Genomic DNA, 27,406 nt, shown 5'->3' with positions numbered 1-27,406 from the left:
GGAAGCCTATTCAGCATAAGGGAATTTCCCTGAAAAAAGGGATAACTTGGCAGCTATGTTTAGCAGGGTATTAGAAAACACATGTAGTTTCCTTGAGTGGATCAATACATTTATTACCAAGCAGTTGGCACAATATCTGAACATAGTCCAGTCTCGTGGCCTGGTGTCAGTTCTTAGCTTGTCATTTAGTTGGCTTCTTTCAGGTTCTGAATTTGTATTTTATACTTTGCACCTTGTCTTACTTGACTATAATAAGCTTCTGATGGGTGTTCAGCTCTCATTGCCAACCCAGAAGCAAGAGGGGAGTGTGGAGAAAGTTGGATCTGAGGTAGCACAGAGTCTAGTATGATATCATACCTTCTCCCTGATTCCACTTCCAAAGCAGCTTTCCAGGAAATATAATCCCTGAACATGCTCTAGATCAGAAATACCATGAGTAGAACAATTCATATTTCTGATCTAGATCCTTATTAAGTCTGGATGCTGTTCTTGTCTATTTTCTGCAATCCCTACCCTTTGATTACCTGGAGGAGGTGCCCTGCTGAATAGCTGCCAGTCTGCCTCAGTTGAAGAAGAAGAGGAAGAGGAGGAGGAAGAGGAAGAGGAGGAGGAAGAGGAAGAAGAAGAAGTTTATTATTTATACCAGGCATCCCCAAACTTCGGCCTTCCAGATGTTTTGGACTACAATTCCCATTATCCCTGACCACTGGTCCTGTTAGCTAGGGATAATGGGAGTTGTAGGCCAAAACATCTGGAGGGCCGCAGTTTGGGGATGCCTGATTTATACCCTGCCCATCTGACTGGTTTGCCCCAGCCATGCTGGGCGAGTTCCAGCATATAAATAATAATAATAATAAAACATTAGCCTGAATTTTAAAAAAGAAATCATAATTGTTACTTTCAAACTTTGTTGTGTGTCTTGATCCAGCACTGAGCATAGTGGAAGCTGCAGTAACTGATTTCTGTAGATCATGGATTGTATCTTCCCTTACACACAAAAAAGGAAGGAAATAAAAATTAAAAATTAAGAAAGGAAGACAAAGAGAAGGCACTTCTCTCTCTCTCTCTCTCTCTCTCTCTCTCTCTCTCTCTCTCTCTCTCTCTCTCTCTCTCTCTCTCTCTTGCCTTGATGCTGAACACAAATTGTTATTTACACACAAGCAGCAGCAGCAATATAAACAGAAGTCAAGGAAGGACAGATTGCATGTATAAAAGCCAAGTGAGAAATTACCCTTTTTGTTTCTTTGCATTGACACTCTGTTTCAGAATTACTGCTTGTGGTCCCATCGCCACATGGACATTGCATAATGGATGAGTTTGTGCTGTCAGAGGCAGCAGGTGTTCTAACAATAAAAAAAGAGCCGGTTATTGTTTGAGCCAGCATCTCCGCGCCGCATGCCCTGTGAACAAAACCTCTCCTGTATCTGGAGCAGCAGGGAAAAATAAAAGCAACAGACCAGTTGCCACTTTACCGCATTACAATCTTAATTGGATGTTCCAGAAATAAATTGATGTGGGTTTTCACCCCAGCTCTGTTTATGTAGAAATTGATTAGTAATTTGCATTGCATTGAATTATTGCACCGGTGTGTAAATTTGTGCTCAAGAGAAACCACCAGCAAGGTAATTCCTTTCAGACTTACTTTTCTGATGGTTAAAGCCTTCTCTGTATACGTCGGCCACTGAAAGCTAAGTATACTGTTTGCTATTGCTAACAGATTTCAGAGGGAGCAAGAATGCAAAAGAAAAAGAAATTGCAAGCATTATTATATATTTCTTAGCCCAAGGCCCAGTTTATGCTCTTCTGTCTGCAGATGATGTAAATATGGCCTTCTGTGTGATATGGGTGGCGCAGGCAGGCTCCTCTATGCTTAATTTATGTGATCTGTTCTCACATTTTTCAGGGCAAACATGTGGTTTGCCTTGTTGCTTCATATCTCTGATATGCAGCGAGGGCTGAGCATAGCTGCCAAGTACTCCGTTTCCCCCGGGAAACCCCCGTATTTTCTTACCATTTCCCGCAGGTGTCCCGAATGGCAAAATACCCCGTATTCCCCCGGATTATGGAGCTCCTGCCAGCGGCCATGTTCTTCTGGTGCCGCGCCGGCACCGGAAGTTGCTTCTACGCACTTCCGGACATGCATAGAAGTGACTTCCGATGCCGCTGTGCCCATTTCCAAAATGTCCACAGCGCCAGAAATCACTTCTATGCATGTCTGGAAGTGCGTAGAAGTGACTTCCGGTGCCGTGTCGCTGCTGATCCCAAGTTTTTCAATCCGGAACTTGGCACCTATGGGGCTGAGTGAACATAGAATTCCCATATTGTGAACTATGTGCTTCAACCCTAAGAGAGGAGATGTTTTGAGATGAGCCATGGCAGAACCTGAAAACAAAAGCTCACCATGGTTTGTTTATTTTTTAAAATCACTTTATTTGACTTGTATAACTTCTGTCCCTTGGAGTTCAGTTTTAAGTACAAAAAATAAAGAAGTATAGTGAGAACCACAGTATAAAAGGAAAGGAAAATAACAGGGCCATTAGTTGGATGTTTACTAGTAGCAGCAAGAGTTTGGAAGGGTTTGAGTGGAATTTATTTGGTAACATTGGTACAATAAAGTGTGGGAAATTGCCCTTGCTGAAAAACTTTACACAAAAACTATGTATAGCAACAGGACAGAAAGAAAGAAAGAAAGAAAGAAAGAAAGAAAGAAAGAAAGAAAGAAAGAAAGACACATTTACAGTGAAATGGTGGAACTTTCTTGCTTTTACAAATAAAATGGATTATTATTATCATCATCATCATCATCATCATTAATTGAATTTATATACCGCCCTATACCTGGGGATCTCAGGGCAGTCACAGAATAAAATCAAAATATAAAACCACAAAATACATAATGAAAATAAAAACAGCAACCCAATACGCTCCCCCACAAAAACACATTTTAAAAGGGCATCAGATCAACCAAAGGCCTGGTTAAAAATGAACATTTTGTATTCTTATGCGTATCCCTACAGCCAGAGGAGCTGGAAGCTTGCTTTTTCTTTAAAACACACGAACTTTCCCATATATTCAGATACTCCTTGGAGACTCTGCTTCAGACCCCACCCCCTACCCTCAGGTGGGTGAGGATCTGAGAGAGGACCTTGTTCAGTTTGTGGCGCTCTTGCTTGGTGTTGAACTTGAAATTCTTCTGGAAAGGCAGAAATCTTTTTACTTCCTAAGACCTTTTGGTTCCTGAGTCTTAAAGCACTGTTTATAACAGAGGTCGGCAACTTAAGGCCCATGGGCTGGTTCCAGCCCGTGAGCTTCCTGGAACCGGCCCACAGCCGTTCTGTGGATCAGCATGGGGATTCTGTGCTCCCCCCCCCCGCGCCACCATTTTTTTTCTCGCAGTGGGGACCGACTTCTAAGTTAGAAGAGCGCCGGAAATAGCTTGAGTGCATGCATGAGCACGCATGCTCCAGCCCACCGAGAGGTCTGCCAGGGAGTGGACCGGACCGGCCTCAAAAAACGTTGCCCACCCCTGGTTTATAACAAGGCTTGCCAATGTGGTTCCCTCACAATGTTGCTGGACTCCAGCACCCATCACACCCAGCAAGCATGTCCAGTGGTTGGGCATGATGGGAAATGTGGTCGAAAAAAACATTTTGAAGGCACAACATTGACTAAGCCCGGTTTTTACCCTCCCCTGCAAAAATCTCCCATGTCCTAATCCAGACTGTCTCCCCTGGGTGTTTCTGAAAAAAAACATCTTGCACTGAATGAAAACAACAACATAATTAGTATTCTGGCCCAGAGAATTCGAGTTAAGCAAGGGTAGAAGAAAGGAACAATTGATTCCATCTTAGAGAATGAAACCAAAGTGGTTTCCAAAAGATCACACAAGAGGTTTGTGGTAATGGCATACAATAAGTACCAAAAACATGCTCCTTTATTCCAAATTACCACCAAGTATTTACCGCCAAATTACAACCAAGCCGGCATGTGATTCAGCGATACTGGTTAGAGGAAGGGCCCCTCAGGAATCTGAAATAATGGTGTATTTCATCTACTTGTTACATGTTCATTTTGTCAGATGGCTTTATGGGAGAGGGGATGAAATGCAGCAGGGACAAATAAAGTGATCTTCTGTGGAAGCTCCCCCCCTTTTTTTTTTTGCAAACTCTCCCTATAAATGGACTAATTTTGTGTGGTAAGCAACCTAATTCTTAAAGCTGTTCACCAGCAGAAACGTATGCTGCAGTCTATGAACCGCTTACTTCATAGTAGTTCTGTTGAATAAAATGGAAGAGTTTCAGCGCCCTTTCAGGCTCCCGGCTGCCCAGGCGTACTCTAGGGTTAAACCGAGAAATCTGTGGATTTCAACCTCTCAATGTCTTGAGGATAATCTGCGGAGCTATTTTAGTGTACTGTAGTATTCTCTAACGGAAAAGCTATCTTTGCTTGAGGCCCAAATGCATCTGTTTTGACTGTTTTGCTCTAAACAGAGCCGTATGGGACCTATTTAGCGCAAACGAGCAGATAAATGGCTGTTTTTATCAAGCACAATCCCCATATCCTTTCTAGGACAAACGATCTCTTCATGGTTGTGTTTCACATAATGCAATCCCCCGTCCTTCCTCGCTTGCTATCCATCTCATGTAGAAACCAAATAATTGCCTCCAGGAGCAAGCCAAGGTCTCATTAAACTTTGGCACTGCCCAGTCAGTTGGCTTCCAATATCTTGCGGGATAGGAAAAATTTCACCTGGGGACAGCATCTGCTTAGTTATTTGTAACCTTTTGCTCCCCCCCCTCCCTTCCTTAAGCTGTTCTGACACCTGGGGCTTGTTAGCTTAATGCAGTGGATCATGTCAAACCTCAGTAATACGAACTGATGCATACTGACAACAATTGTGGTAATATGGTTTTGTTTAGTGGTCAGGCTTTTGGCGTTGATCGGGCTTATTGATATAGCTATCTGCGTTGTAATGTATACAATTTTATAGTTTTTATTGTATTAGTGGTTTTTGTTGTTGCTGGAAGCTGATTCAAGTGAGTAATAGGGCAAATTTAAAAAAGGTATCCGTTTTTAAAATATATTTTTAAAAGAACACAGATAAGCAAGCTCTTTGGGTCTCAATTCAGTCTCTGAACCCCAGGAAAAAAGATAAAGGAAACCAGGGGGCGGGGGGGGGGGCGGAATCCATGCGTCAAACCTAGAACTAAGAAGGATGTCTCCCACAATCTTCAAACATACTCCACTCTTCCACTCAGTGGTGATGGTGGGAAGTATGATGTCGAAATCAGGACGAAAGAGGAAGGCACGCTTGGCAAACCCTCACCGTGATCAACTCCTGCCCGGAAACCTAGGTCCCCACTGTGGAAGGACATGTGGATCCAGAATTGGCCTCCACAGTCACTTACGGACTCACTGTTAAAACTGTCTTCATGGAAGACAACTGTTATGTACTGAGCTGAATCCTAGAACAATAGGATTCAGAATCAGCGGGAGCTACCCAATCCAACTCCAGGTGGAAGTGAATCCGCAACCTGATTGGCCTGCTAGAGCAGCCAATCAGGCGGCTGGCAGAAGTGAATCTGCTACCTGATTGGCCTGTAGGAGCAGCCAATCAGGCTGCAGGCAGAAGTCAATCCACAATATAATTGGCCCACAGGTGTAGCCCTGAAGTAGCCAATCACGCAAGGCCCATTGTGTAAATAATGTATATAAGCAGATGGTTTGGGGAAAAGATTCATTCGTCTTCTCTTCTCCTCCTTGATGACTATGAGCTGAATAAAGAGCATGAAATTCACTCTTGACTCCGAGTATATTTCACTGGCGACGAAGGTGGGATCCTGCTGAGCTGACCGCCACCACGCACTGCACCGCAGCACCGCCACCTGCTGCACCGCTGCATCGCACCGTGCATCCAGGCTTCAGCTCCAGGACCCAAGGAACCCAGAATGGCAACCGACAGCAGCTTCTCGCCATTCAAACCAGCATCAGGAGACTGGGAAGGGTACGCCGCCCGTTTCAACTTCCTCCTGCAAGCGAAAGAAGTCACCAACGATGCCATGAAGAGGGCGACATTCTTCAGCGTCTGTGGAGAGGAGACGTTTGAAATCGCCCGGGCTCTCCTTGCACCTAGAGATGTCGCTACCGTCTCTTACAAAACAATAATGGAACGACTGAAGGAGCACTTCTCACCACAGCCCTCGGTGGTAGCTTGCCGAAATGCCTTCTACGCAAAGCGGCAAGCCCCGGGGGAAACCATAACTGGGTTTGTGACCTCCCTCCGCCAAGCCGCCCGGTTATGCAACTTCTCAGAATTGGAGAACATGCTTCGTGACCGCCTCGTCGGTGGCCTGAGGGACGAGATGTTGCAACGACGCCTCTACGCCAAAAAAAGACCTCACGTTCCAGATTGCTCTGGAGGAAGCCCTGGCAACCGAAGCCGCCGAGAGGTCAACGCAAGAAGCACGACCGGCCCCGCCATCCCAACCGAGGGTCTACCACGAAGACCTCACCGACGAATCCGAATCTGACAGGGAGGAAGTACACCGAGTACAGCGGCGCACTCAAGCAGCACACACACCACAGCAGCCTCGACGAGAAGGAGGGAACTGTGCAAGCTGCGGGGAGAACCACGAGAGGAGGACCTGTCGTTTCCGCAACGCAGAGTGCAGGCAGTGCAGAAAATTGGGACACATCGCCCGGGTGTGTCGGGCTCGACTCACCCGTCGACAAGCATCAGATGACCGACCCAGGAGCCCCAGGTCACACGGCACCATGCACCAAGGCAACTCGACGGAGATCACGGACTACCAGGGATTCCTGGCGTCACCCCCTTCTTCGATGATGTACTGATCGCCGGGCCCACACCAGAGGAATTTGAGGACCGCCTCCGCTCCGTCCTGCACCGTTTCCAGACGGCGGGCCTCAAGGTGAAGCGGGAAAAGTGTTTACTGGGAGTGCCGCAGGTGGACTTTCTGGGATTTAAGGTGGACGCAGAAGGGGTCCATCCAACCGGTGACAAGGTACGGGCCATTTGTGAGGCCCCAGCGCCCAAGAGCAAGCCCGAACTTCAGTCATTCTTGGGACTATTGAACTTTTACCATGCCTTCCTTCCCCATAAGGCAGCGGTAGCGGAGCCCCTACACAGACTCCTAGATAAAAGGGCCCCTTGGGTGTGGGGCCAGCGACAAAGGGCCGCATTCCAGGCAGTCAAGGACTTGCTCGTCTCGAACTCGGTCTTAGCACACTTCGACGAGAGGCTGCCAGTGGTGCTGGCATGCGACGCCTCTCCCTATGGCATCGGCGCTGTCCTGGGACACCAACTCCCGGATGGAAGAGAGTTGCCGGTGGCATACTTCTCCCAGACGCTTGCTGCAGCCGAACGAAACTACTCACAGCCCTACACGAGACACACCCAGGGGTAGTGAGGATGAAGGCCCTTGCCAGGAGTTATGTGTGGTGGCCGGGAATTGACAGAGAGATAGAGGCCTGGGTCCAACACTGCCAGACCTGCCAAGAATCCCGCCCGGATCCCCCAAGGGCCCCAGTCCAGCCCTGGGAGTCCGCCCGACATCCATGGTCACGCTTGCACGTGGACTTCGCTGGCCCCTTCCAGGGAAAAACATTCTTCATAGTGGTGGATTCCTACACCAAATGGCTGGAGGTCGCACTGGTACCATCCACTTCTACGGCGGCAGCCATCCGGGTACTACGTAAGCTGTTTGCGACCCACGGGCTCCCTGACACCCTCGTCTCAGACAATGGAACCGCATTCACGTCAGAGGAGTTCCAGACCTTCACAGCGCAGAACGCCATCCGCCACATCCGCTCAGCACCATTCCACCCTGCCACCAATGGCCAAGCGGAGCGCATGGTGCGGACCACCAAGGACAGCCTCCGCCGCATGACACAAGGGGACTGGGAATACCGCCTTGCCGCATTTCTTCTAGCACAGCACAGCACCCCAAGCACAACGACGGGCCGGAGCCCAGCTGAATTACTAATGGGCCGGCGCCTTGCAACTAGACTGGACCGACTTCACCCCGACAGAGCTCAGGATGAGGTAGTGGTGGGGAAAGGCAGGAACCCCCGGACATTTGTGGCCCAGGACCCAGTGTATGCAAAGAATTTTGGGGCAGGCCCAGCATGGGTACCCGCCACAGTCACCAAGGTGACCGGTCCCGTGTCGTACGAGGTACTAACAGAAGGGGGGCAATGTTGGCGCCGCCACTGCGACCAGCTACGGCAACGATTCCCAGGAGGAACCCGGGAGGAGAGCGGGACAGAGGGGTCCCAAGGGGACAGCAGGGCAGTGAGGCCTGTAGAGCGAGAGGGGTGGGCAGGGGAAGCAGAAGCAGTAGGCACAGAGGGGCGCCCCGAGGCTGGAAGGACACCGGAACCAGGGCTACAACCTAGTGGTTCAGTGGCGCCAGACCAGACAGCCCCGGCACAGCCAGCAGCCTCGGAACATGAGCCAGAACCAGAACCCCTGACCAAGGAACATCCCAGGCCACAACGCACACGGAGGCGGCCAGCAGACCTTGGGGACTACGAATGCAACTTCCCGGGCAGGACTGGAACTTAGAGGGGAGGGGTGTTATGTACTGAGCTGAATCCTAGAACAATAGGATTCAGAATCAGCGGGAGCTACCCAATCCAACTCCAGGTGGAAGTGAATCCGCAACCTGATTGGCCTGCTAGAGCAGCCAATCAGGCGGCTGGCAGAAGTGAATCTGCTACCTGATTGGCCTGTAGGAGCAGCCAATCAGGCTGCAGGCAGAAGTCAATCCACAATATAATTGGCCCACAGGTGTAGCCCTGAAGTAGCCAATCACGCAAGGCCCATTGTGTAAATAATGTATATAAGCAGATGGTTTGGGGAAAAGATTCATTCGTCTTCTCTTCTCCTCCTTGATGACTATGAGCTGAATAAAGAGCATGAAATTCACTCTTGACTCCGAGTATATTTCAACAACCTTACTCGGGTATGAGTGATCACCCTATCACTCTGTTAGCCAGCAAGAAAGGAACGATTTCCCCTCCCCGTCAATACAGTTTTGGTGCTCCTTTGGTCGTAAACAAAAGGGAAGCCCCCAGTGGCACAATGGGTCAGTTAGTTTGTCTGGCTGTTAACCAGAAGGTTGGTGGTTCGGACACATCCAGGGATGGCTGTGGGGAGGATTCCTGCATTTGCAAGTTGTCTCCACCTCCACACTTCCCTTTCATAGAATTGTAGAGTTGGAAGGAACCCCCAAGGGTCATCTAGACCAGCCCCCTGCAATGCAGGAATCTGAACATGTGTTGGTATCCCATCCAATTTGAAACCATACCGGACCCTGCTTAGCTTTGCAAATGTGCTGGCAGTTTTATTGCTGCGCCGCTTGGGGAGATTGAGATGTACAGTAGAGACAGGTAGCAGTGGCGGTGGGCTGAGGCTGGAAATTCTTTTCCCACTTGGGATTTTCTTATGAGCCAGAGAAGATGTTTGTGGTGTGTAAAACTTGCCTTTGATTTTGAAGTGGGATTTCTTGATTCCAAGTCTGAATATGAAGTGCTTCACTATTATGTCTACTTATCTCCCATTCATTCCAGCAGGTTTTATGCAGGCCATACTCTGCTCCCCTTTAGGCTGGATTTCCTCACCCCTGCTTTAGACTGAGTTTAGTCTCTCCATGCTCACATGACTTTGTTTTCCTTGGTAAACACACATTTCATGTATGGCAACTAACACCAATAGAATCATTCCATTGCCAAGACTGAGCATAACCTCTTTAAAGAAGAAAATGTAACAAAGATGATGAAATCATACCGTTTATTGTACGTGTGTAGATGACAAATTATATTGAGCTTTGGTTCTTTGATTTTAATCATGGTATCACATGAAAAGCAGCCTCTTCCTGTTTTTCTACGTGTTATAAATCTTATCAAAGACTTGGCAAATGGCTCAGGCATCAGTAGAGAATGAGATATGCTTGTGAGGTTCTGTGTACTCTTAAAGAGGCTGCAAAGGCAATGCTTGCTTCAGCTAGGAACTTGAGCAGAAGGCCTGGGTAAGAGCCTCCCATCTCTGCCCCTGACACTCCACTCCACAAATGATTGAATCAATTGTCAGCTCTGTAGCCCTTTGAGTACTTATTCAAAGTAAAAATCCCCCAAAAGCGATGTGAACATGCTCTCAGTCCCTTTTGTAGACCTGGGATCTTCAACTGAAGGGTGGTATACAAATTTAATTAACAACAACAACAACAAACATAGGAAAGAGCCTACCTACTTCATCATAGAATCATAGAATAGAATCATAGAATTGGAAGAGACCACAAGGGCCATCCAGTCCAACCCCCTGCCAAGCAGGAAACACCATCAAAGCATTCTTGACATATGGCTGTCAAGCCTCTGCTTAAAGACCTCCAAAGAAGGAGACTCCACCACACTTCTTGGCAGCAAATTCCACTGTCGAACAGCTCTTACTGTCAGGAAGTTCTTCCTAATGTTTAGGTGGAATCTTCTTTCTTGTAGTTTGAATCCATTGCTCCGTGTCCGCTTCTCTGGAACAGCAGAAAACTACCTTTCACCCTCCTCTATATGACATCCTTTTATATATTTGAACATGGCTATCATATCACCCCTTAACCTTCTCTTCTCCAGATGTGTTAAAATGTATCATGAGTTGGCACTTCTCAGCAGATCAGTATTTTGGGGATTGTATATAATAATTCTGCCAACCTAGCAGTTTGAAAGCACATCAAAGTGCAAGTAGATTAATAGGTACCGCTCTGGTGGGAAGGTAAACGGCGTTTCCGTGTGCTGCTCTGGTTCACCAGAAGCGGCATTGTCATGCTGGCCACATGACCTGGAAGCTGTACGCCGGCTCCCTCGGCCAATAATGCGAGATGAGCACCGCAACCCCAGAGTCGGTCACGACTGGACCTAATGGTCAGGGGTCCCTTTACCTTTACCTATATAATAATTATAAATTGCATGATTACAGCTTTGCAGTTGACCATTGATTGTGACAGTTTCAGTCTCTACCAAATGATGGCCTAAATTTGAATGAAGTGTTAGGTCAGTGTTTCCTAAAGGGATAAGGCTGTATCCAATTCATTCATGTTCAGAGTAGTAGACCCACTGAAGTCTTACATGGGATACAGTGTATAAGCTGAAAATAAATTTCTAGGCTGTGACTAAGGGTATTGTTTCAGAAGTGCCAGAAAATATTGAGCTGCAGTGCTTTATGATGAAGTTTGTTTTTTGTTCAGAAAACCATCCCATGCCCTATGATTTGATGGACTAATCCCCACCTCCTTCTTTTACAGCAAGTTACGGGGAGAACCTTTGGTGATAAAGATTTTCGGTCTGGATTGGAAAACGGTGTTCTGCTGTGTGAGTAAGTAAAACTGCACATTGAACTCTGAGTTTTAAGTTCTTTTTGTGAAGTCCTCATAATAATAGCTATAGCATTCAAGTTATCTGTGCTTTGGAGATAGATTTAAGGAAGATTCACACAACCATTTTTTTGTTGGTTTGCTTCTTGTAGAGTTTGGTTTGTTGACCTGGCTTTGGGAATGTTTCGCCAGCTGCCTAGATGTGCTAAAAAGCACATTGTGCTATGACTTCCTAGGAAGAAAAGTTACTTTCCCAGACATTATAGTACAGACCTGCTGTTAGGAGTCATCCGACCTCAAGCCAAAGGAAACTTCTTGTGTGGAGCACCTCCAAATTAAACAAGTGTAGCCAAAGCAAACAGTTGAGGCTCGTCGTCAAATGTGTTGCATGCTTAGGAATTGGATGGTCATGGTGGGTTGTCCAAGCGTCCCCCAAAGTATACATGCACATCTGGTGGGAACGCTGCCATTCTTGATGTAATATACCTCTTTGTGGAATGGACGAGGGAGGCTCTCAAATATCAGCCAGTATTATTTAACATGCAGGCTTCTGCTGTTGCCTAGCAAGCATTCTTCACAGCTCAAGAAATTGGCCTTCGTGTGACCAGATAGTCTACCAGGATGCTTTGCTTTGTGTTAATTCATAATCATTTCCAAATTTCTGTCATATTTAACAGGGGCCACCAGAAATAGATTACAGGATGGGGACTTGAAGGCAAAGGCTGACTCTGTTCTCAAGGGTCACATTGAGTTTTGTGGGGCAAAACTATCATTATTCTGCAAGTCATTCATTTATTTGGATTCAAACTTTATGTTAAAGTAAGTTGTACTCAGAGTAGTCTACTCTGAATATTACTCACAAAAGGTATTACGTGTACTCTAAAATGTGCTTTAAAATTTATTTTCAATGAGAACTGCATCAGAACATTTGAGAAGTGCAATATCTTGTGCACAATTAAGTTCTAGTCTGCTCATTAGACTGGGACAGGCATAGGCAAACTCCGGCCCTCCAGATGTTTTGAGACTACAAATCCCATCATCCCTGACCACTGGTCCTATTAGCTGTTAGCTGACCACTGGTCCTGTTAGCTGGGGATGATGGGAATTGTAGTTCTAAAACATCTGGAGGGCCAGAGTTTGCCTGTGCCTGGACTGGGAGATCAGAGCCAGCCCTACTGTTAGGCAAAGTGGGGAAGCCATTTCAGGAGGTAAGCGCTGGATGGTAGCAGAAGGCACAGCCCCCTTGCTGTTTCTCCAAAGCCCCCTGGGCATTCCATCTCTTTTCGAGGACAGAGCTATGTATGCCACATGGCATGTTCCATCCCAGCCCCATAGCTTGCTGTCTCGGGTGTTGTGGAAGATGCTACTCCATCGCCACTAGTGAGTTAAGATTTAACATCCAGTCTATTTAATTTCTGTATGTGGAATGTGGAATGAGAACAGGGCCAACCAGGTAAAGTGGCATATCTCTGATGCTACTTGCCCCTAACATGCAGTAAGTTCAATTGTGGGAGTGTAAGGGGTGCTACTTCACAGGTCTGAGGGTAAAGGGTAAAAGGTAAGGGACCCCTGGACAGTTAAGTCCAGTCAAAGGCGACTATAGGGTTGTGGCGCTCATCTCGTTTTCAGGCCGAGGGAGCTGGCGTTTGTCCACAGACAGCTTTCCAGGTCATGTGGCCAGCATGACTAAACCACTTCTGGTGCAACGGAACACTGTGACGGAAACCAGAGCACACAGAAACGCCGTTTACCTTCCCACCACAGTGGTACCTATTTATCTACTTGCACTGCTGTGCTTTTAAACTGCTATGTTGGCAGAAGCTGGGACAGAGCAATGGGAGCTCACCCTGTTGCGGGGATTCGAACCACTGACCTTCTGATCAGCAAGCCCCAAGAGGCTCAGTGGTTTAGACCACAGCGCCACCCGCGTCCCTAGTACCTCACAGGACCTCCTCAAATCTAGTGGCAGGCCTACTTTTGAGGTAGATTAGGGTGGCTGAGAGTGACCTAAAGCCCATGGTCACCCAGTGAACTTCATAGTTCTCTCACAGCTCTCTAACATACCTCATGAAGTTGTTGTAAGGAAAAACTGATGCATGCCACTCTGAGCCCTTGGAGGAAGAGTTGAATATAAAAGTCCATAAGGATGTGAGCGTCACTGTTGTTGTTGTTGTTGTTGTTGAGTCGTTTAGTTGTGTCCGACTCTTCGTGACCCCATGGACCATAGCACGCCAGGCACTCCTGTCTTGCACTGCCTCCCGTAGTTTGGTCAGACTCATGTTCGTAGCTTCGAGAACACTGTACTTCCCCATGTTACCAAATACGTACATGACGAACTGAAAACTATATTTGAAAACTAGAGGTGTGGCTTGTCTTGCAGCTTTTATGTTTCCTCTGTCTCTAGTCGTACATTTCGTCCTTGGCTAATAGTGCTTAATTAACAGGGAATTAAGTTACCGCTCAGCTCACGTTGCCCTATTAATCCCAGTCTAACCAATTTGTGGACCTTTAGTACAAAAGAAGAGAGAAAAACCCCTTGCTTGCTTGCAAATACCCTTTGTCTGACCAATGAGGTTCACAGACCTCACTTACCCTGGTGGAGATTGTTCCATTGCACTCTGGCATGAGTGTGATCGGCTCTTGTGAATCCTGCTTGCCCGGGGTCTAGTGTTCCTCAGTCAGCCATCTGGCGACCTTGACAAGCAAACCCTATCATTTGAAGTTCAGAGATGGGCCGAGAGCATCTTGGCGATTGTGTTCGAGGGCCAGGTCTGGGAAGTGGTTTGACCATTGCATTGCTGAGGTAATTGGAGTCATGCAGGGTCAAACCTGTAAGAACCCCACCCTTTCCTGTCTGGATCAGAAATGGCTGGGGCTGTGCGCACAATCAGTGGCATCTGTCTGACTCCAGCCACTTATCTTTCCTTCACAGTCGGGATGCGGGTGGCGCTGTGGTCTAAACCACTGAGCCTCTTGGGCTTGCCAATTGGAAGGTGGGCGGTTCAAGTCCGTGTGAAGGGGTGAGCTCTCATTGCTCTGTCCCAGCTCCTGCTAACCTAGCAATTCAAAAGCATACCAGTGCAAGCAGATAAATAGGTACCGCAGCGTTGGGAAGATAAACAGCATTTCTGTGCGCTCTGGTTTTCGTCACGGTGTTCCGTTGCACCAGAAGCAGTTTAGCTATGCTAGCCCCATGATCTGGAAAGCTGTCCATGGACAAATGCCGTCTCCCTCGGCCTGAAAAGTGGAGATGAGCGCCACATCCCATAGTTGCCTTTGACTGGGCTGAACCGCCCAGGATTCCTTTACCTTTACCTACCTTCACAGGCAGCATTAAAAGCAACTTACCATTTTGTACTTTGCTACAGATAGCAACGTTAGGAAATAGCAACATGTGCCTCACCCCAGTAAAGAATGGCACATGTCTGGTTTTAAGCTGGTTGATTTTCTCAGCAAAACTCGTGCATGTGGCGTCTAGGTATGGATAAGTGCTCCCCTTCCATGTAAGGCTCATAGCTTTCATATTCTTGAACCCTGAGGACAAAATGAGGGACAGACTGAATCCTGTTGAGAAAGAACATCCCAGCAGTTATGATGCTGGGGCAATTAAAGTATCCATACAGTTATTATGGGCATGTAAGAGTTGTTCCTCCCTCAGTTGTATGATTGTGATAGTGTTACCAGAAAGGAAATGCACATTTGCTGTCTCAAATGTAGGCCTCATAAAAGTACGTCACTTGTAACCCCAAGTTCAAATTATCTATGACTTTAACAATTGCAGAGTAATTTATATTAAAACTATATTAACTTGTGCTTATTTTGTGGTTTGCTTCACATTGATGTTCTCATTTGTTTGTGTGATATATGCGCTTCCTGTTTCACTGTTAGAGAAATAAAATATATATATATAGCCCTGATTAGACCAGATCATGCTTTGTTTTCGCTACATTGAGCGATGGGAAGTGATGTCTTGTTTGCAACTGGTGTGCATGAGGGAAATCTGAAGGGACTTGAAGACAGATTAAAATGGAGAGTGGTATTTTGAAGCTCTTTTCCCAGCTGGAAGCAAGCTGGTTTGGGTTTGCGGGTGCTCAGACTAATTGAAGGCTGGCCAAAGTATATGCAGCCAGGTTTAATACACCTGCAACTTGTTTCTGTTGAAACTTATCAGTGTAAGGGAAAGTTGAAGGGATGGTTCTTATTACAGTGGTACCTCGGTTTAAGTACACAATTGGTTCCAGAAGTCTGTACTTAACCTGAAGCGTACTTAACCTGAAGCGAACTTTCCCATTGAAAGTAATGGAAAGTGAATTAATCTATTCCAGACGGTCCGTGGAGTACTTAAACTGAAGCATACTTAACCTGAAGCCAACTTTCCCATTGAAAGTAATGGAAAGTGGATTAATCCGTTCCAGACGGGTCCGCGGAGTACTTAAACTGAAAGTACTCAAACGGAAGCATACTTAAACCGAGGTATGACTGTAATACGTTCCATTCTATAGTCCAGATATCTCAGTACATAATACACGAGTCTCTCATCAAATCTGTCTTTTAAAAAATGTGTGTGTAAATGGTGACTTGTAAAGGAATGTGCGTATTCTAGTAATAGACTGGGTAAAAGGAAGTATGCCATAGATCTGAAAGTGTGAAAACCTTTTTTGAGTAGCCGTTCTTCTTTTTGGATTTAAAGCAACACTTCTGTTTTCCGTAACATTACTCGTTTCAATTGCTAATGCAGCTGTGCTCAGGCGCTAAGCTCTTTCGTTTTTTGAAGGAGTGATTTCATGGCTTCTGGCACAGTGGTTTGGACTGACTAATACTGCATAAAGCAATTTTTGCAGGAGCTGTCTTTGTGTGCCAGAATAAGAGGCTATTCCCATTGAGTTCCTTTTTAGTTTTGCTTAAGTTAGTGGTGCTGTAGAACAGATCGCAGGCACCCAGAGCCTTGCTGGTTTTCTTCGTGCCAACACTTCTTTTCCTGTGTTTTCCTCAATCAATAGTGGCATGTATGAAGTCTGGCCTCCCCCCGCCCACTTCAACATTGCTGTGCAGAACACTGTGGATGGACGTTTGGGAAAATGACTTCTCCGCATCAAACTCTCTCCCAAACGTCAGTTTGTAGTTTCACTTACTTCATGTATTGGTACAACACACAGTGCTCTTTTTTCCTGGCCTTGGTCAACGTAACTGTTCTTCTTTTCTAAATTACAAGGAGCATAGAATAATATTGCTGTGATTGCATTAGTGTAATAAATGTATTGTTACAAAAGTCGTGTGCCACCCCCACTCTCTGCAAGATTCCTGGGGGTTCCAGGCACTCTGGGTTCCTGTGTAGAATTGAGACTGTCGTAGCTTTAAGAATTAGGTTTATTCACCTATTTACACCTTCAGTCTGCATAGAGGGAGTCTGGATTTTACAGTCTGGTCATTCCAAGAGGGGATTGTCCCCCACAGCAGTGCAGCCCTAGAGTCCAAGGCATCTCTCACAGCCAGCCTTCACCCTGCCCAAGATGGATCCCAGTCTTTCTTCTCCCTTCTTTTTCCCAGAACGCCTTGCTCCAAAAACACTCTTTTCCTGTCAACTCACACCCAGTTACCCTGGCAACCTTCCAAACCCCCAGTCTCTGTTTACACCTCAGGGCAAGGGGGTGGGGGTAGGACAGCTCTCTTGCATTGCCAATGGCCCCCCATGGCCCTATATTGTTTCTTAATGGCCCTAGCTTGGCCAGGTTGTTCTGCATAGGCTAGCTCAGTAGTTCCTCTGCAGCTTGTATTTCTCCTTTCACATCACAGATAATCAAAATCCCACCATTTATTAATTTCTAGAGTTGGGGGGTTTCCCCCTCCCAATCTATAACAATATTGACTGTAATGTTGGATACTACTACTACTACTACTAATAATAATAATAATAATAAGGAAAAAGGCTAAGGAATATGCATTTCAAGTTGTGGGGAGGGGGAACACGGTAGTATTGCCCCTCTCCATCTTTCTAGCTTTCCAGGTTCTATGGCAGGCACCCCCAAACTTCGGCCCTCCAGATGTTTTGGACTACAATTCCCATCTTTCCCGACCACTGGTCCTGTTAGCTAGGGATCATGGGAGTTGTAGGCCAAAACATCTGGAGGGCCGCAGTTTGGGGGTGCCTGTTCTACGGCTTTGTTCCTCTCATTTCCCCAGATGTCAAAACATCACCGTGCATCAACTCTTGGCTCCCTGCTGCCATATCTCCCTCTCTTCAGACCCCTCCTTGCTCCTTTCTGCAACAAGTATTCTGACCCTTTTATTTTACTGTCTCAGTAAACACCCCTTTGTCTGGGAAAGGTCTGGCCCATTCGTTGTTGCCTCTTTCCATGTACATTACAAGCACATGCCACTCTCTAGACTATAGTTCCGGAAGCGGCATAGGGCAGGCGGATCTGTACAGAAGACTTGTGCACAATCTATTCTAACCACTGTTGTCAGTTTTGCCTGCCCAGCTGCTGCAGCTAGGCAGACCGGACCTGCTGGTAAATGTTTGAACAGCTGTTTGCAATTGCAACCGTTTGTTTTAAAGCAGTAATTCCCTATTAATACTGAATAGTCTCTTTAAAAGGCATTAAATAAGTGATCAAAACACCCCTTTTAGCAACACCCTTTAAAAATTAGAATTCAGAGAGATTGGAATGAGCAGAAACAAATGGGCAATGTAAAGTCTTGCTTGAATTCCAGAAACCAGTAGGTAAAGCTGTAAGTTTTAAAGTAAAGTATTCTATCTTCCTCCTCTCTGGGAAGTGTAAAGGAAGTGATTGTGACAGTGAGGGTTATGGTACTTGCTTTTTAATGAATTTGATGATTCAGCGCAAATGGAGGGTGGGTGGAGGGGCTAGCTAACACCCAATGAGCAGGGTAGACCAGTGGTTTGGTATCCTGTCTTTCAAATAATACCAGATGCGATCAGTTCTATGTTTATGTTTCTATGGTTTACTCTCATTTTCCTCTTCAATGCTCCAAACACCACTGCAGGGTGGAAGGTATTGCCACGTTTTTTTTTTCCATTTGGGGTCACGTCAGTTGTGAGAGAAAGGCGAAACTGGGTTTTGGAACCAACCACAGAATCCAGAGTGGCATTTGCTTTCCAAGATGTGCTAAGTGTGCATTTGGTGTGCTGATAGCTTGGATGTAATAATTTTGCGAGTACTCCCAACTTTGAGGACTTTCGCGGTCATTCATGGGAGTTTTGGGTTTATTTGGTGGTAAAGTGTATATCGTACTTAATTGGTTAATTAGCCGCTGCCTAAGATTAACAATAGCACTGCGATGTACGCAGCTTGGGGAGTTTGTTGTTTTTGCTGTGTGGGTGCATAACACACACACACCAGGTATTTTGCCTTTATGGAATGAATGTGAGTGACCCATGCCACAATGTGACAAAAGGCTAGCGATTTCCTGTGGTTTACAGTGCTGTATATTCTAATGCCAAACCATTATCGGCTTCTCGGATTTGGCTTGCGTCTAGCCTGGAGGGAGACGTCGAGTCTCATTAAGGACAGAGATCTAAGTTCAGGCAGGGACACGGGAGGCTGTTTTTGTATCAGGCCGGAGTCGCAACCTGCTATGTTTTTTATTGTTCAAGATGTAATGAGGAACAAATATTATGGTTCAGTATGGGGTCCGTGACCAAAGTGAACAAGTAGAAGGTAGTGCATCAAGTGAGAGCTATGCAAAGTTGCAGCCGGAATAACCTTCTGCATAAAAGGATTGAGAATAATATAGCCAGAGGGATGGAATAACTTTTGCCTAAAGCTGGGATCCCCACAAGGACTTGGACATGCCTACTGGAATGTGTGACACACACACACCCCCAAACACACTTTGAATGGCAAACCCCTCTGCTTTTGAAATTCTGGTCAGTTTCAGAAGTCACCACACTGCCCCAAATGCCGCAAGGGAACTTCTGTTGTGCATTTTTATGCGCAACAGGCCTAGGTAAAGGTAAAGGTAAAGGACTCCTAGTTGGTTAAGTCCAGTCAAAGGCGACTATAGGGTTGTGGCGCTCATCCCGCTTTCAGGCCGAGGGAGCCGGCGTTTGTCCACAGACAGCTTTCCGGGTCATGTGGCCAGCATGATGAAACCACTTCTGGTTCAACGGGGCACTGTGATGAGTACCAGAGTGCACAGAAACGCTGTTTACCTTCCCAACTCAGCGGTATCTATTTATCTACTTGCACCAGTGTACTTTCGAACTGCTAGGTTGGCAGGAGCTGGGACAGAGCAACGGGAGCTCACCCCAACGCGGGGATTTGAACTGCCAACTTTCTGATCAGCAAGCCCAAGAGGCTCAATGGTTTAGACCTCAGCGCCACCCGTGTCACAACAGGCCTAAGGCGGAAATCTCATGCATGTTTACTTGGGAGAAAGAATATTTGAACCCAGTTGTACTTCTTTCTTTACCCCACCCCCACATAAATCCTGCAGAGAAAGAATTTACCTTTTGTCAAGAAAACTTTTTGAAGTTGCCTTTGTTAATATATTTTCCCACATTTTTGTCCAGGTACCTGAGGGCAGTGAATATGTCTTTTTATTCTCTCAGTACAGTCCTGTGAGGTTACATTAGGAACATAGAAAGTTGCCTTACACTGAGTCACATCATTGATCAATGTAGTTTAGTATCCAATCCAATCCAATCCTATCCAAATAACTTTATTGTGCTAGCTATTGGCCATGACAAATCTGAAACAAAAATAAATACACATAAAGGGATACCGTGCCACAAATAATAGCCTCTATTTAGATCTCTACGTCTTCCTTACAGATGTAGCTTAGTATTATCTACACTTATTAGCAGCAGCTGTCTGGGGCTTCGTTTCCCAGCCCTGCCACTAGTTATTGGGTTGTTGGGTGTGGGGTATTGGGTTGTTGTTTTTATTTTGATTATATATTTTGTGGTTTTACTGTATACAGTATTCTGATTTTGTTCTGTGAACCGCCCTGAGACCTTCAGGTATAGAACGGAATATAAATTCAATAAATAAAAATAGTTACCTGAGATTAAATCTGCGACCTTCTGCATGCTACCGAGGGTCTTTGCAGCCCGTGCCTCTCTTTACGACAGCACAGAACCTAACAGTGACCTCATCTGTCAGTCCTTTTTGAAGTCAAGGCACCAGTGTTTGCCCTCTGCATGTTTGTTGTATCATTATATTTTCTGTAGGAAGTAAACCTTGTTTTATTTGCGTCTGAGGGGTCCAATTTGCTTTAGTTTCTATTTGACTTAAATGTTGAAAGACCACACAGAAGACTCTTAAATTTTAGTTTACTGCTTTCAGTGAATAAACAAGTATTTTTATTTTATTTTTTAAAAAGCCAGCCTGCATTGAAAGAATTATTTCAAAGAATAGCAGCTCTATTTTGATGCTTCAGGCAAAGAACTGAATCATGAGGGTTTTTCTTTGCTGTCTTCCTCTTCCTCATAAGCTTGGGTCCCTAATCATTAATAGTGGTGGTCTAACCACATTTTTCATTTCCTCCCACTGCAAGCCCAGATCCTTTCCTCTCTCTTCCTCTTCACTTCTTACTTAACCTTCAATGGGGCCAATGCAAACATTTTTAAAAGATTTATTTCAAGCAGCATCTGACATTTGGCGTTTGCATTAAGACCTCCAGGATTCGCTTTTGTGTGTGTGCCTGAAATGCAGGGGGGAATCCTGCAATCAAAATTCTTCTCTCTCTCTCTCTCTTTGCCCCTTTCTTCAATATTTTCCACTACGAAAATTTAGGCAGTGAGTGGAAGTATCCGCATTAACTCTGGAAATTCTTAAGTTAGGAAAATATTACTTGGTGTTGTTGTCATTATGCTGGTCTGGAAGGAAAATGTTTAAATGCTAGGTGAACAGACTCTACCACTTGCAAACATATATAAAGACAACATATATAAAGACAACTATGAAAAGGGTTGGAATGAAATAAGAAGAAATCTAGAAATATGGGGAAGAATGAACTTATCATTATTAGGCAGAATTGTAGCATTTAAGATAAACACATTGCCAAAAATGTTGTTTTTGTTTCAGTCAATACCGGTAAACCAAGGCGGGGTGCAACAAACAAAACAATCATATAGCAACAATCTAACTTTTTCATATATATATATATATATATATATATATATATATATATATATAATGTAATGATAATCAGATTAAGGCAGCTAAAAGCAGTCAACTGCTCAGCAGGTTAAGCAATCAAGGCTGAAACTCCTAAAAGGCTCAGGCGTATAAATACGTCTTTTAAGGCACTGGCAGGCTAGTACAGTGAGATGCGCTCTTCTAAATATATGGGTACCAAGCATTAAGCACCAGTGAATTGGGCCCAGAAGCAAGGAGGCAATCAGTAGCGTGACTCCTGCAGAATTGATGTGCTGTGATTTCATTAGTCTGAACTGGCTAATATTCTGGCAGCCATATTCTGCTTTAATTGAGTTCAGCTGCCGAGCAGCTTTCAAGGGTAGTTAGTCCCAGTTGGGAGATGACCAGAACATTGATCAGATGCCTCGTCCAAATGTCACCCATGGAAGAACCCAGAAATAGTCTCTGTGGCATGAATTCTCTCCATGCAGGCATTGCAACCTGTGGCAACGTCCACTGTCGTGCCATGAATTCTGTGGGGAGAGAATTCATAATCCACCGTCGGACCCAGTGCTGCACATTGTGGCATGCGTCAACCGTTCCAGTTTGTTATGAAGGGAACATGCAGATTTGGAATGGGGAACTTGTGACCCTTCAGTTGTTGTGAGATTTCCATCAGCCCCAGTCAGCAAGGGTGGGGGATGATGGGACTTGTAGTCCAACAACAATTGAGGGGCTACAGGTTCACCAGTCCTGCTACATGGTTTCCATTAGGGCCTTTTTTCAGCCGGAACTCAGGTGGGCGCTATCACCCCCAAATGGCAGGTCCTTGTGTCTCAATGGGAGCACAAACCACACATCCGTCGGGTTCTTCAGGCCTTCAAAGTGCTGGTCTGTGCGCAGCCTCATGGGGTTAAGGAAGAACTCCACAAAAATGCAGAAAGCAATGAGTAGGATTAGGAGAAGGCCTAGGATGGCAGATACCACGGTGTTGACCAAAAGCCAATGGTTCCTCTCTCCCACACAGCCGTTGAGCCACATGCAGTGATGATCAAATACACACACACACACACACACACACACACTTGTTGCAGGTCCCACAGTGCTTTGATGTCACATTGACATCACAGATGTGACAGTGGAGGTTTTCAATGACGTGAGCATGCTGGCTTCAATTGAGAGAGAACGAGGGAGTTTGTTCATGGTAAGTTTTTTCTAGAAAACCAGCACTGGTATCCCTTTCTCACTCTTTTTTCTTGCGCCAACACCCCTTCAGTTCCTTTTAAAAGTTGAATTGAGGGTGAGGCAAGGGAAAGGCAGACAGGGAGCGAGGTGAAGGCAGTCTGTAGTGGGAAGATCAAGGACTCCTGGTTGCTCCCTATTTTATAGGGGTGAGGGAATCACCTGACCTTCTGGCCTGCTGGTATAAATCAGCTCAAGTGTGGCCGGTCTCGCTGCATTTCCCTTCTTTGACCAGAGGCAGCCAGTTGTGTACAGGTTGAATCCATGCCTCAAATTCCTCAGGCCTCCACTTAAGTACGCACTGCAGCTCAAAGCTCTTGACAGACCTAGAGATACCAATCTGAACTTCAAACAATAGCGCTTGCAGGCTTACGTAATTTTTGTCCCAAGTTAATAGTCTCAAGGTTTCCCTGCCGTCGTATGCTGCGGTTAAGTGTTCTCACCGACCGGGGAGAAAGCAATTTGCAAGTTGGGTCTTCTAACTGATCCTTCATCTGACACACTCCTTTCTCGTGACAGGTTGCTGAATTCCATAAAGCCTGGTTTGGTCAAAAAGATCAACAGACTGCCAACTCCCATTGCAGGACTGGTAAGTATCTTGTGGCTGAGACATTTCGGTTGTCTTGTTTGCATCCTGGTGTTGTGGTGGCTGTTTTCTCCAGGGTAATGCAAGCACATCTACCTTATCAAACTTGTGCAGCAGTAGTGAAAATTCACATTGCTATTTTAAATGGAATCTCTTGGGATGCATTCCGATTAGGACCTGAACATTAAATCACAGACAGTATGTGTGTGTGTGTGTGTGTGTGTGTGTGTGTGTGTGTAAATGAATATATATATATATATGATGCTCTTTGAATGCACTGCAACTAGGGTCTAGTTTTTATTTTGAGTTCACCCTGATTCTTCCTGCATCTTCAGTAAAAGTCACTTCTAACTGTGTCTTAGAGCTAGATTTAGCAGAGGTTATATCCTTCTTTATATGTTACATAATTAATTAATTTTTTTGCTGATTTAGGAAACTGTATCTTGAGCTATTGTTTGTTTAAATTATTGACCATTTACTGAAGAATAATGTGGTGGCTCTAATTATTTTTCAAATAACAAAGGCAGTGGAACAACAGTCTTAAGTTCTCAGTTAGAGCCCTGTTCAGGTACACTCCGTCCACACATACAGCAAATGCATGGGGTAGGGAGTTGGAAATCATTGGGAGAAATCATTGCCTGGGGTTGCACACAGGTGACCGTGCCTCAATAGTTTTCTGGCATAGGGGTGGAGGTACATGACCTCACCCCTTCATCATGGCCAGCCGCTTCACCTGTGTTGAGGGACAGCCCCAGCCAATCAGCCAGCAAGGGGGGGGGCGCGGGCCATTTAATCATGGTGCAGCTGGCCGGCTCCCTCTTCCTCGCCTCTTCGTCAGATCACCCTACCCACCCACCTTCTTCTAATGTGTTGCTCTGATTTGACCTCGCTATGGCAATTGTCAGTTGCCATGTTGTTGGGGCTGGGTAGGATTCCCCCCCCCCCCGGCTAGGAAAATTCGCACCAGCCATTTGGTTTTCGCCTACCTAGTAGCAATCGCCTGGGGTCAGGAGGTGTACTCCAAGTGTCAGACAGGGATGCCTGAAAAGGGCTATAGAGAGAATAGTAGATGCATTTCAAGGTTTACACATTTTTGCTCTGCCTGATGCAGTAGCATTGCTATGGCGAGTATGATGTCATTTCAACGGGATAACTTTAGGATTGGGAAGCAGACACAGAGCAGCATAGTGTGAAAGACATCTGGGCTGATACGTTGATAGAACGTAAAGTTCAGAGTGGGCAGGAGACATGAAGGAGTAGCCATCCATTTTGCTTAGGGAGGATATCAAGGGAGATGGATGAAGTTGTAAGGATCTCTATTCTGAGACAGACACAATGGTGGCATGACACAGGTCTTGGAACACAGATTTTGTAGCAGGAAAATGAAATGGATCCCCTTTCCCACTCTCAAAACTGTTGTCCCCCCTCCTTGCCAATCATGTCTCTCCATCAACCACATCTCTCTTACTTTGCATCATGGAGCCTGGCCAAGAGATACGTGGTTGAGTGAACAGTTGGAGAAAGCAGATGCAATTTGCAGCGGAAAATTTGAGGTGCATCTACTGCATATTGTTCCTTCCTGAAGCTTTGTAGCAGTCATACGGGTATGCAACCATCCTATCACGTTGGGGCTTAAGGCTTTGGATGTTGTTCGGATGCCTGATTATCGTCTTCCAAAGCAACTAGTCTATTCCCAACTCAAGAATGGAAAGCGAAATACCAATGGACAGCAAAAGTGGTTTAAAAAGGCCCTCAAGGCAAATCTCAACAAATGTTGTATAAACACTGATAACTGGGAAACACGGGCCTGCGAGAGCTCCAATTGGAGAACAGCCTTTACCAAAGGTGTTATGGACTTTGAAGAAGCACGAACTCAGGACGAAAGGGAGAAACGAGCTGAGAGGAAGACACGTTTGGCAAACTCTCACTGTGATCAACTCTTACCTGGAAACCTATGTGGAAGGATGTGTGGATCCAGAATTGGTCTCCAAGGTCACTTATGGACTCACTGTTAAGACCGTGTTCATGGAAGACCATCTTACTTGGCTATGAGTGATCAAGGAAGAAGAAGAAGAAGAAGAAGAAGAAGAAGAAGAAGAAGAAGAAGAAGAAGAAGAAGAAGAAGAGGAAGAAGAAGAAGAAGATTCTCGAGGGCAAGAGATCAAGCTTCCCATCTGCTTTTGGCGTATTAAGAATATCAATTGAGTAGAAATTCTAACTGTAGAATCTTCCTTTGCTCCAAGTATTCTATGCAGTGTGCCTAGGGAAATAAATAATCCAAACTGTATACTCACAGATGTGCCTCTCTCTGTGCTAGTGGTTTGATGCACCTGTGGGACACTTCTTTCTTTATCTAGCGTGAGATCCTGTTTATTATATAATCTGCAATTGGCTTGGTGTAGAAGTCTATAATCACTAGGGCGAACATACTGGAAAGAAATATGCATGACTCACTGTGTGGAACTAGAGTGGAAAGGGCCTCTGGAAAGCCTGTGTTTTTTGACTCCCAAACGTGGGTTTGGTTTTTTCTAAACTCAACATTGGCTTTGCCTAAATCTGGATCTCTGTTCTGGAAGGTTTCTGAAAACTTGCTTGTCATAAAGTTCATGAATACATGGCAATTTCTTCTCAGTCATGTACTGTTTCTTAAAGGAGTTTTTAAATGAGGTTCATTGCACCATTTGGGTGGGAATGGGGAAATGGTCCCCCTAATTAGCTAATTGTGCAAAGCTGAGATTGGAAAGCTTTTAAAGAATCAGCAGCTTTGAATAGTGCAGAATGCTTACAAACGGTGAAAGTTATTACAAGAGCTTTAAGTGCATGCATATGCAATATGTTTTTCATAACTTTCTGACAGCAAGACCTGTTCGACAGTGGAACGGTCTCCCTCGGGAGCACTGGTGGAGGGACGGGAGTGCGGAGGGAGCGGACTGCCCCCGGCACCATTATTCTGGTAGGGCACCATTGCGGTGCCACCCCCCGAACACGTGCTGCACACACCCCATGCGCTGGGCACCACGCCCCCACAGGCACGCGCCCTGCGGGGGGCATGCTATGCTCCTGGGGGTGTCAGCCATGCCCCCGCCTGCTCTCTGCCCCCAGTAGCAGAGCATGCAGCTTTGCCACTGCTCGGGACTCTCCTTCATTGGAAGTCTTAAAGCAGAGGTTGGATGGACATCTGTCATGGATGCTTCAGCTGACATCCTTGCATTGCAGAGGGTTGAACTAACTCTCCAGTTTTGATAGTTATTTATTGGTTGTTGGATCTGCTTGTTCCTGTTAATGTATAAAGGACTGGTGTGTGTCTTGTTTTGTTTTGAGCGGCTGCTGGTCGTTCATAGTATAGAGAGAATCCATCACCTTGCGTGTTCCCCATGATGTAGAATTTCAGGAGAGGCTTTATTTTTGAAAGCGAATGTATAGGCCTGATGTGGCACTCTGGGGGCAAATGGCTATCGTAGCTTTGAAGTCTCAAGGCAGCATTTCTGTAGGAAGGCTCTCTCTTTTCTCCCTCAAATTTCCTTCCTGTCTCTGAATAGTGTCACTGTGAGAGAGAAAAAAGAATGAACTTATTTTGGGCTTATCTTTTGTTTGGCTGGGGGTTGAGTGGCATTTGTAGCATTACTTCAGTTCCTTAACGCTATCCCTATGGGAATTTCAGACATTTGCCTCAGAGGGTGTGTGAAAAAGGAGTCAGAAATAATAGTAGGAAATTGGGGAAGGCGAAACCGAGTGGCTGAACTATAGCTGCACTCTTGCTCGCGGCTCTTTTTGGCTCTTGGTTTCAACCCTAATGAAGAGAGCAATATTGGCTTGCAGACATGCCTTTGAAAGAGTTTGTGTGTATAGAAGTCAGGGAAAGAAAGTTCTCTATAAAATGCTCGAATGTTTCGTGAATGACTGCAACCCTACAAGAAAGAGAACTGTAGCAAAATGGATAATGAAGAACACTTTCCTGGAAAACTGGATGCTTATTAGATTATTTTCTTAGGAAGTTTATTTTGGCTTGGGAATCTACAGGAACTTGGTAGAAACCATGTTATAGGAGTGAGAACTGCCTGCCTTTTGGAAGCTTGTTCTAAAATCTGAGCTGC

General features: G+C 45.6%; 1 protein-coding gene across 3 annotated transcripts in view; it reads left to right on the top strand.

Annotated features, from left to right (window-relative positions):
- Positions 1 to 27,406, top strand: part of LIMCH1 (LIM and calponin homology domains 1) — a 193,827-nt gene that overhangs the window by 69,766 nt on the left and 96,655 nt on the right. For all 3 annotated transcript variants that reach the window (XM_088658862.1, XM_088658871.1, XM_088658859.1), the window contains exons 2-3: positions 11,313 to 11,383; positions 23,246 to 23,315. In XM_088658862.1, the coding sequence (XP_088514988.1) occupies positions 11,313 to 11,383; positions 23,246 to 23,315 (141 nt within the window). The remainder of the gene's footprint in view (positions 1 to 11,312; positions 11,384 to 23,245; positions 23,316 to 27,406) is intronic.

This window comes from Zootoca vivipara, chromosome Z1 (assembly GCF_965207765.1).
Source record: "Zootoca vivipara chromosome Z1, rZooViv2.hap1.1, whole genome shotgun sequence".
Classification (NCBI taxonomy): domain Eukaryota; kingdom Metazoa; phylum Chordata; class Lepidosauria; order Squamata; family Lacertidae; genus Zootoca; species Zootoca vivipara.
This window is presented reverse-complemented; position numbering and strand designations above follow the sequence as displayed.